This window comes from Temnothorax curvispinosus, unplaced genomic scaffold (assembly GCF_003070985.1).
Source record: "Temnothorax curvispinosus isolate PA1 unplaced genomic scaffold, ASM307098v1 QBEX01009984.1, whole genome shotgun sequence".
Taxonomy (NCBI): domain Eukaryota; kingdom Metazoa; phylum Arthropoda; class Insecta; order Hymenoptera; family Formicidae; genus Temnothorax; species Temnothorax curvispinosus.
In genome coordinates this window covers 1,171-11,712 of record NW_020219764.1, presented here as the reverse complement: position 1 = coordinate 11,712, position 10,542 = coordinate 1,171, and the positions used below count along the sequence as shown (strand labels likewise).

The following is a 10,542-nucleotide window of genomic DNA, read 5'->3' as shown; positions in this document are numbered from 1 at the left end:
TAATTCTTTTCATATATTTCATATTTTTGTTACATAAATTCAGTTATCTCACATACTAAATATTATGTTTCAATACCATAGGATCTGAATATCATATCTTGGAAAATGACATATTTCTGGCTCAAATTTGCATTAATATCACTGAACAGTTAAATTTAAACATGACAGACGTAATATTACTATGTATTTTACACTCTTTGATACTTATAATCAGTTTTTTCTTGTTTGTTCAAATCATATCTTAATATCAAATGGTCCAACTACCAGACCTTGAAAGATGACCATATTTTGGAGTTTACATACTTTGGCAATGTTAATTATTAACAATTATACATACTTTAATTAATTCTTCTTATATATTTCATATTTTTGTTATATAAATTCAGTTAATTCACATACTAAATATTATGTCTCAATATCGTAGGATTTGAATATCACATCTTGGAAAATGACATATTTCTGGCTCAAATTCGCATTAATATCACTGAACAGTTAAATTTAAACATGACAGACGTAATATTACTATGTATTTTACATTTTTTGATACTTATAATCAGTTTTTTCTTGTTTGTTCAAGTCATATTTTAATATCAAATGGTCCAACTACCAGACCTTTAAAGATGATCATATTCTGGAATGGACATGCATTGGAAATGTTAATCATTAACAATTATACATATTTTCATTAACTCCCTTTATATATTTCATGTTTTTGTTCCGCAAGATTAGTTGTTTCGCATACTGTGTGTCGTGCTTCGATATCAAAGGATTTGAATATTATATTTTTGAAAATGATATATTTCTGGAATAAAATTACATCAATATTACTATACAAGAATATTTATACATGATAGGCACAATATCTCTATATATTTCACACCTTCTGATATTCATAATCAGTTTTTTCCTGGATTTCAAGTCATATCTTTACATTGAGAAGTTCAACTATATTTTTTGGTATGAATACATACTGGCAATGTTAAATCTTAACAATTATACATATTTCAATCAATTTTTCCTATATACTTTACACTTTTGTCACATAAAATCAGTAAACTTACATACTAAGCATTGTGTTTCGATGTCGAAGGATATGGACATTGTGTGTGGAAGAATGACATTTTTCTGGGTCAAATTCACATTAATAACACTGAATAGCAATATTTACATACTATAAAAGCAATATTTATTATATATTTTACACTCCTTATACACATAGTCAAATTTTCTTTGGCAGTTGAACTATACCTTGGGCATCAGGTGGTTTTACCACCAAGTATTGTAAGACGTCTGTTTTCTGGGATATTTGTACACTGGCAACATTAATTAATAACAACTATTTGTATCTTGACTGAGATTTTCGCATATTTCGTGTTCTGCTATACGTTTCAGATAAATTTACACATTAAAGATCACATCCTGAATATGTAGCGCCTGCTGGCTATGCATGATAGAGTGATGCATTCCTGAGTTAGAGATAAATTGACAATGTTATATAACAATAGCTACACATAACAGAAGCAATATCCTGATTTTATTTCACTTATCTCACTTTGAGATATAAACTTAATCTTAGATAGCTAGACTCATGTCCCGTTACTTTGCTTTGCAATAAGTACTACCTCTTTGTTTATTTGTTCTTGTTTTGTTTATTGTATAAACACAGAGAGGTCCACAGTTAGGCATTCTCAACGTGTGTTTTAAACAATTGCTTACATTGACATTGAAATGATAAATGAATAGTATCAATGAATAATATAGGGTAACATAACCTCTTGGAGCACACGTTGAGATGCATTATTATTACTATTTATTACGACTAACGTCTGTTACAGGATTTAGATGGACGGAAGAAGAAATAAAATACATATATACACCAACTCTTTCTTTTTTCTGTTATTAATTATTTATTTATTTATTATTGATATATAAATACACCATATTTGGACTTCTCTGTATATGTTTGTCCATGTTAAAATACGCGTTTGTCCATGTTATAATACATTGTATTATACACATATATCACTCCACCTACCGATTCCTATTTAATTTATTTATTTATAGAACCGAATTTTACATCGAATTGTTCACCGAAAGGTAGGTTAACGTAAGACACGAGTGCGTACTATTATTGATTATTACTATCTTTGGAGCATGAGTCTTGAAAACCATGATAGGTAACTCATCTCCACATATCGATACCTTAAGGCGGACTTACATGTATGCAAATCTTTAAAGTTCTATCTCTATGATGTTAGATCTACAATCACATTACTGAATTCATGCTTTCTTGATGATTCTACTTATTTATTTATATTTAGAACATAATGCTTTACACTTTTCTCTGATATTCAACGACGAATAAATACAATTGAGTAAAATCTGTAAAAATCTGATAAGTAGAACAGATAATGAACAAACTGATATTACAATAGATTATAGCTTTAATTTTTAGTTAGACGAACCGTATGCGTACATACTGAGTTGTATATATAGGAATATATAGATGTATATATGGGTAAAGACTAAATTATTAGTCATTATTATGGACGTTTGACTCTCTGGAGTCTAATATTGAATAATCTTCGACGATTATTTTTAAATCGTTCATACTGAGTTGTATATATAGAAATATATAGATGTATATATGGGTAAAGACTAAATATTAGTCACTACTATGGACGTTTGACTCTCTGGAGTCTAATATTGAATAATCTTTGACGATTATTCTTAAATCAATCCCTCGTGCTGTTCTTCTCTGCGTGGGATAATGAAACTGGCAGTCTCACATCCGATTGCAAGATTCGCAGCCGGACACTGCGCAATTTTTAATGAGCGGTCCTAGGATGCGCCATGGACGAGGTGCATCCGAATATTAGTCCTAAGGGGAGCACACCCCTGAAATAATGAAACAAACAACATGAAAGGTACGAAGAAAGAGAAGAAACTTACCGTCTCAGGGGGTTCGGAGACCCAGAGACCGACGCGGGGGGGTTGTAGTCCCAGCGAACCCCGTGTCGATGGGCTTGTCCTTAAATCAAGCGATGGGCTCAATACACAAATAGCACTGCGTCCTGATTGGACAGGCGCAGTTGCTGACTCAATTACGACGGAGGTAGCCACCAAGGTGGTGGAGATGGAAGAAGAAGATTATGATAAAGGTGTTAATCTTGCCAGACAGATTATTGATGATACTATAACAACCGAGGATCCACAGGCTTCGGATGACGTAAGGACCGATCCTACTTTCGCTCCTCCCGGTGTATCCGATTCGGAGGGGTCGGTGCATCGTGACCAGCGATTGGTGGGAGACGTGGTCATGATCGATGACGATGATGATGACGAGGATATCCCTTTACCTACCATAAATAGGGAAAAGAGGAAGGAGAGATTTCCCTCGGACTCTCCGGAAAACACGGCTAAACCCCTGAAAAGAAGATACACAACCTCGGAGAATGAGATCTACACTGCGGTGCGAACAACCAAACACAGGCTCTCCATTCAACCGGTGGCTGCGAATAATCTACGTTCTTATGATTCGGACCAACTGAACAAATGCGCTACTGAATGTCTCCAGAAAATGGAGATTATTAGAAATAATAGTAAAAATATTAAAGGAAACTTTTCTGGATACCTCAGAGATGGGATCTCAAATATATGCGAAATAATAGACATCTATCGTGAACGTTTGGGTGCCGCTGGTGACGTGGCAGATCTGGAATTGCAGAACAAAAATCTGACCACACAACTGCGCAAAGTCACTCGCGAGCAGGAGCTCCAGAAGAAGGAGTACTCCATTCTCCGTAAAGAGAACGAAGATCTCCGCAAGGACATGGAAATGCTCCGTAGAGAGATGAAAAGTATGAGAGACTCCGCAAACATGAGAGGATCTCCTTTAAAGGTTTCTGAAAACAACTCTGCTGATACTCGCAAGACACACACTGGGGAACCATTAACTCGCGTCGAAGACTTTCCCCCTCTCTCACAGAGAAAACCTAGAGTCGTCTCTTCGGAGATACTACGAGACAGAACTGTCAAGTTGCGTAAATATCCCACTAGTGCCTCGGGATCGGAAACGGATGCAATTGGGGTTCCTGTCTCATACAAGAAGAGATCTCCTTCCGGCGGAAACAAGAAAACGGACAAAGAGACTAATGCTATCTACCCGGAAGAGGATACCGATTCGTACCATATGTTGGAATGCATGAATCAACAGATCCAGCAACTGGTGGCCAACATGGAGGTACTTCGTGCCAGATTCGGTTCGAAACCGGAGGAACCTCCTAAGAAGAAAAGGACAAAGAAGACATTCTTTAGGAACGACACAGAGACTTCTGGTGTCTCGGATGGGGAGTCTATGGGTCCGCAGACCTCTGCACCGCCTATTGAAGCGACGACTCGGAAAGAAGGATCTCGACGGGGAGTTTTCGGAGACGCTCCTCGTTCGACCATTCGCTTACGTAGACCGCCTAAAACTGCCGCGGTGTCTATTACGAGTCTCAAGGATGACGTTAGCTATGCTGACATCTTGAAGAAGGCCCGCGAAAATATAAATTTAGATACCCTTGGAATTGAGACCTCCAAGATTAGACGCGGTATCAATGGAGGGATTATCATCGAGATCCCGGGCGCAGACGGCACTACCAAGGCTGACTTACTCGTTGGTAAACTCAGGGAAGCTCTTGACGTCAAAAATATCCGCATCACTCGTCCTACTACTATGGGTGAACTGCGAATTTGGAGTTTCGATGACTCCATTTCGCCGACAGAGATACTGAACGAAGTTTCAGTGGTTGGTGACTGCGACGAACACCTCGTCAAACTAGGTAACATTCGAAAAATGAACAATGGATTCAATTCCGTTTGGGTTAAATGCCCTCTCTCCGCAGCCATAAAAATTTCGGCAACAAATAAAATCAAAATTGGTTGGACCATTGCCCGAGTTGAGTTACTGGAGGCGAGGCCTGTACAGTGCTTTAAGTGTTGGCGCTATGGTCATGTCCGCACTACGTGCAATTTTCCGGAGGACCGAATGGGCGCTTGTTTTAGATGTGGCGAACGTGGTCACCAAATCGGTGATTGCAGGGAGGATCCCCGCTGTGTCATTTGCAGGGAGGCCGGAAGACTCAGCGACCACCGGCTGGGTTCACTTAACATTTGTACGAGCGTTGAGCCGATTCGGGGAAGACGTAGGGAACCCGTGCCCGACGGTCGAGCGCCGGCACAGAGATGACCCTGTGTCTACAGCTAAATTTGAACGGTAACAAGGAGGCCCAGGACCTCCTTGTCCACCACTCTAGAGAGATAGGGGCCGCTGTCTGCGCGATCTCGGAACCCGCCAGATTACATAGCCCATACCAGCTATGGTTTCATAGTCATGACGGCCTCGCGGCTATTTACGTCAACAACAGGGCCATTACGCGCCCCGCCACGTTGGAGGCCCGCGGAAGACACTGCGTTTTGATTAGATTGGGAGAGTTTTACTTCCTCTCCTGTTATATCTCTCCTAACGTAAACCTCACGGAATTTTCGGACTTTTTGGAGGAGTTATCCACGATCTGTTCCGGCGTGGCTCACAATAACAAGCTTATTATCTGCGGGGACTTTAATGCCCACTCTGTTTCCTGGGGTTCAAATACATCCAACGTCAGAGGCGACGCTCTTGAGGAGCTTGCGTCGCAACTCGATTGGAGGCTTGTGAATCGAGGTAATCAGCCCACGTTTTCGAGTCATCAGGGAACTTCGATAATTGACCTCACTTGGACCTCCCCTGACCTATTTAATAGAGTGCGCGATTGGTCGGTCCGTGAAGACTTAGAGTCCATGTCGGACCATCTTTACATCTCTTTCGTAATTACGGACTCTCTTTCTCGGCGTATAACACCATCTCTTCCCCGAAGGTGGAATTTCAGGAGGATGGATGTCGGGCTATTTCAGGAGGCCATCGAATGCAAGTGCGCAGTTACTCCTGGTGACCCGGAATATCTTAACAGAGTGGGCCCAGACAAGTGGATTAACAATTGCATCTACGATGCTTGTCAGGCGGCGGTCCCTCGCTTACGCGCTGCCAGAGTAGATAGGGCCCATTGGTGGAACGACCAAATTGCGCACTTGAGAACCGAGGCTATCGCCGCGAGGAGGGCCTGGACCCGCGGTAGACGCAGAAACTCCCCGGTGGTTCTGGAGGCCAAGAGGACTGCGTATATGGCTGCTACTCAGAGTCTCTAACACGAGATCCAAAACGCTAAGTCCGTTGCATAGCAGGAGCTCATTGATACACTCAGAGATGACCCGTGGGGTCTTCCTTATAAACTGGTTATGGGTAAACTTAGGAAGCCCACTCCTGCGCTTAGCTCCACCCTCGAGCCGGAGGTTTTGAGTCGTTTGCTGGACGATCTGTTTCCACCTGGTAGAGAGCTTTCGCGGGTCAACCTGGGAGACTGCGAGACGGGGAGAACCCCAATCACTTCTGACGAAGTGGAGGAGGCAATTGCAGCTAAAAAGACTACAAGCACGGCGCCTGGTCCCGACGGTTTCAAGGCGACCGTCCTTAAAAAGTTGCCTCCGTGCATGGTGCACCGATTAACAGCCAGCTTTAACATTTGTATGCAGTCTGGGGTTTTCCCATCCAATTGGAAGGTTGCGGACCTTGTCTTGATTCCTAAGGGTGATATTCCACCTCGCGGTGAAGTTCCTAAAGCTAGGCCAATCTGCCTGTTAAACGAGACTGGGAAAGTCTTTGAACGCGTCATTGCCAATCGCTTGGCCAACCATCTTGAGCAGAATCCCAGACATGATCTCTCGGTGAACCAGTTTGGCTTCCGTAAGATGCGTTCTACGACAGACGCTCTTTTTCTGGTGAAAAACATAATTACTGAGGCCCGCACGAACGGTCGAGTTGTACTTGCCGTTTCATTGGATATTAAAAACGCGTTTAATTCCATAAAACACTCAAGGATTAGGGCTGCTTTGAGGAACAAGCGTCTTCCGCAATACTTGAGACGAATTATAGAAGACTATCTGAGAAATAGAACGATCAGATACACCTCGTCAGACGGCACCAGACGCACCAGGCGGGTTAACAGAGGGGTTCCCCAGGGCTCGGTGCTGGGTCCTCCGTTATGGAACCTGGGATTCGATCAGGTGTTGCGCACCCTGCTTCCAGGCGATTCCCACGTCGTGTGCTACGCCGACGATATTTTGTTGCTCGTGGCCGAAGAAGACTTTGACTCCGCGTGTGCCCTCGCGTAAGAGTGCCTCGATAGACTTATGATAAACATAAGAGACCTTGGCCTGTCTGTTTCTTGGCCCAAGACAGATGCCGTATTTTTCGGTCACTGTCCCCGAAACTCAGTCTTCGCCTATGAGGGACAGAACATCAAAATCTCTACTAGTATAAAGTATCTTGGAGTTATCATCGACAAGAATTGGGCCTTCAATGCACATGTGAACTACGTCGCCGAGAAGATTTCGAAGGTAAATCGTGCTTTGTGCGCAATACTACCAAATCTCAGAGGGCCCGTAGAGAATAAGCGTCGTTTATATTTCTCCGTGGCAACATCCATCGCGCTTTACGCCGCCCCTATCTGGAGTGAAGAGTTCCTAGCTTCTGAGAACAAGCAGAGATTGATGCGTCGCGCACTTCGTCTCTCAGCGTTGAGAACTACTATGGCATATCGTACGGTCTCGTATGAGGCGGCCACGTTGCTGGCCCGTGTTCCGCCTCTTCACCTATACGCGGAGTTCTTGAGGAGAACGTATCTTCGTCATCGTAGGATGAAAGAGAACGGGACCTACAACGAGGTGTCGGCTCCTGCCGTACGTCAGGAAGAATGGGACGCGCTGCGCGATCAATGGCGCACTCATGTCACACGCGCTAATCTTCCCGGTAGGAGAACTCGGGAAGCTATCGCTCTTAGCTTCGACGATTGGTTGGATCGCAGTGCCGGCTTCCTCACATATAGGATTACACAATTCCTAACAGGACACGGATGCTTCGGCACCTACCTGAATAAAATCGGTAAGAAGGATTCTCCGATATGCCGGTACTGTGATTCGGAGGAGGACACCCCGGAGCACACTTTGGAGGTGTGTCACTTTTGGGCCATAGAACGTGGCGAACTCACCGCTGTGATTGGACAGGACCTCTCTTTGAGAAACATTATCGCAAGAATTTGTAACTCTAAAGAACGTTGGAATGCGTTCTCGGTTTTCGTCGAACGGGTTCTCCAACGTAAGGAAGAGGACGAACGGAGGAGACAGCAGCAGACCCTTGATCAGGGATAGTCGCGTTGCTTGCGTTTTCATTGCGGCTTTGTCATTGCGCGCGGTTATCTCTATGTGCGATTTATTTATTCTTTGCGATTTTGCGTGCGGACGGGGTTCTCCCGTCGCTCCTGGTTTGCTCGGGCGCGGGCCGGTTCTGGCTCTCCTTCTCCTGGGGTCCGGTGCGTCGCTTAGGCGACGTTCCCGGATCCCTGGGGGGTGGTGGGTGGGGGGCGGTCGGCGTCCGGGTTTCCCTGTGGGCGGCTGGATGGCCCTGTAACTTAGAATAGTGTTAGTTTGTATTATACACAAATCTATCCAACTATCTCTTCCGGGAGCTCCGCTGCGATGGGTTGGGGGTTCTCTGGGGGTCGGTCGCCCGTGGTCTCGCCGCTCACCGCTGTGCTTGCGGGGCTCCGGCCCCACTGCTCCGCAGTGGGTTTGCCGGAGGCCCCGTTGTGGCTGCGGGGTGCGGGTGGTCGCCCTTCTGGGTTTCCTCGGCCTGCGGCGGGGCTCTTGGAAACTCTTCTCTTTTCGCGCCCCTTCCTCTCCCTCTCCCCCCCTTCTGGGGGGCCTGGGGGCGGGACGGGCGTGATCCCTACTATAGCCGTTGTAACGGCCCGTGATGCGGACTTAGTCCGAATGTGTTCCCCGGTGTTGGGTTTATGTTAACCCTCAATGTTAACGAGCATCGCTCGTGTTTTTGATTTGTGTGGAACCTCTCTCCGGGAGGGGGGTTCCTGTTCGTTTGGTACGTGCATGTCCTTTGGCCCTGTGCGTTTTCCTAGGGACGTCCGTGATTCCCTATGGAATGGCCTCGCAGTCAATGAAGAGCGTCCTCAATGATATGACTGCCCGCGGTCACTATCATGAGGACCTCCGAGGCGGTCGAACGTTGGCACTTGTGCCAAACTTTCGACTAGTGTGTCATCCCGGCGGGTTCCACGGCGCCCCTGTTTGATCCTTCGTGTGATCTCGTCTCCGGTTTACGTTTTCTGTCGCCCTGCGAGAGGACTGTTGTGGCACGTGACGTAATACCTCGAGTCTCCCGCGTGTTGCAACTGTTGTCCAGCGTGCTAAATGTTTGGGAGAGGTTTTTTAGTGGGTGCAAGCCCCACATATCCTGGGGGACGGCCCCCGGTAGAATGCGCGAAGCATTTTTCCTCTTCCACGAAACAAAAAAAAAAAGGTTAGGTTGTAACCGGACGGTACTATTAGAGCCACGAATCAACGCTACGTGTCCTTAGAAATCAACGGTCGCCACTCGGTTTGACCTTTAAACCACCGAGAAGGTAAGTATCGAACGATCTCTCGAATCATCAATTAGACTAATTCTCTTCTTTTTTCAGATTCCTGCCACCGCTGGATCATCGCCGTCATCGGTCAGGATCAATGCTGCCACCGGAATCCAGGATCAACGAGTGACTTCGAGTGATCGACGCCCATGGATCAGGTAAGAATAAGGTAAGTCCAATTTAATAAATTTTCGAAATCTTTTATGAAAAGGATGTTTAATTTATTCAATTATATTGATTTCCAGTATTGGTTGTTCACAAAACTTTAAGTCACACAAGATGTCGGACGCTCGGATACGTGGGCACATACGCCCCGTTTATCTTCGACGCACGATCTTATTTCGGTCTAAAAAGGCCGTTCGTCTTTGTAAAGACGACAATTAACGCGTTCCGCGGGCGTTGCCGGTTGTTACGAATGTTGGCGAGCCGTAATTATAGCACTTGGATGACGATTGCGGTGACTTTTCGCGACGAAACAGAGCGAAGTTGATTACGTGTTACACGCTCGAACATCCCCGACAGACTGCCTCGAGTCTCTCTCTTCGCTCTGGCTCCCTACCTACGGTGCTTTTTGCCCCCACTATCGGGTATTCGGTCGCTTTCTCCTCGCGGTAATTTTCCACTTGCCGCGTTAACAATGGTTGTTTACGACTTTTGGGCCGACAGGTGTGCGCCAGATGTTCGCCGCTACGCAGTTACAATACATGTTGCCCGCTTCCCGCAGTGTCCTAGGTCCGCGGTGGAAATTTCCATTTGGAGTACCATCTACTCGACGTCCCGAGACGGGCCCCGGGTAGTGGTTTTTCAACTCCCGCATTTATCGACTTACGACGGCGCCGACCCCCGCGCACGCCTTCTCCTATGTCCCTTTACACGACCCCGGGTCGACTTCTCGACGAAGATGTCTACGTCGCGATCGCGACCTCCGCCGTTGACGGCGACCCCCTGGTCTCGTTTCGGCGGTCCTTCTCAGCCCGATTCC

The 10,542-nt window shown here is 45.4% G+C and overlaps 2 protein-coding genes across 2 annotated transcripts; both read left to right on the top strand.

The window, feature by feature from the left end:
* The first annotated feature begins 5,229 nt into the window (after positions 1 to 5,229).
* Positions 5,230 to 6,228, top strand: LOC112459594. Its single transcript, XM_025023773.1, has one exon. The coding sequence runs from the start codon at positions 5,230 to 5,232 to the stop codon at positions 6,226 to 6,228; it is 999 nt and encodes a 332-aa protein (XP_024879541.1).
* A 1,041-nt stretch (positions 6,229 to 7,269) lies between these two features.
* LOC112459593 lies at positions 7,270 to 8,286 on the top strand. The gene has a single exon (XM_025023772.1). The coding sequence runs from the start codon at positions 7,270 to 7,272 to the stop codon at positions 8,284 to 8,286; it is 1,017 nt and encodes a 338-aa protein (XP_024879540.1).
* The last annotated feature ends 2,256 nt before the right edge of the window (positions 8,287 to 10,542 follow it).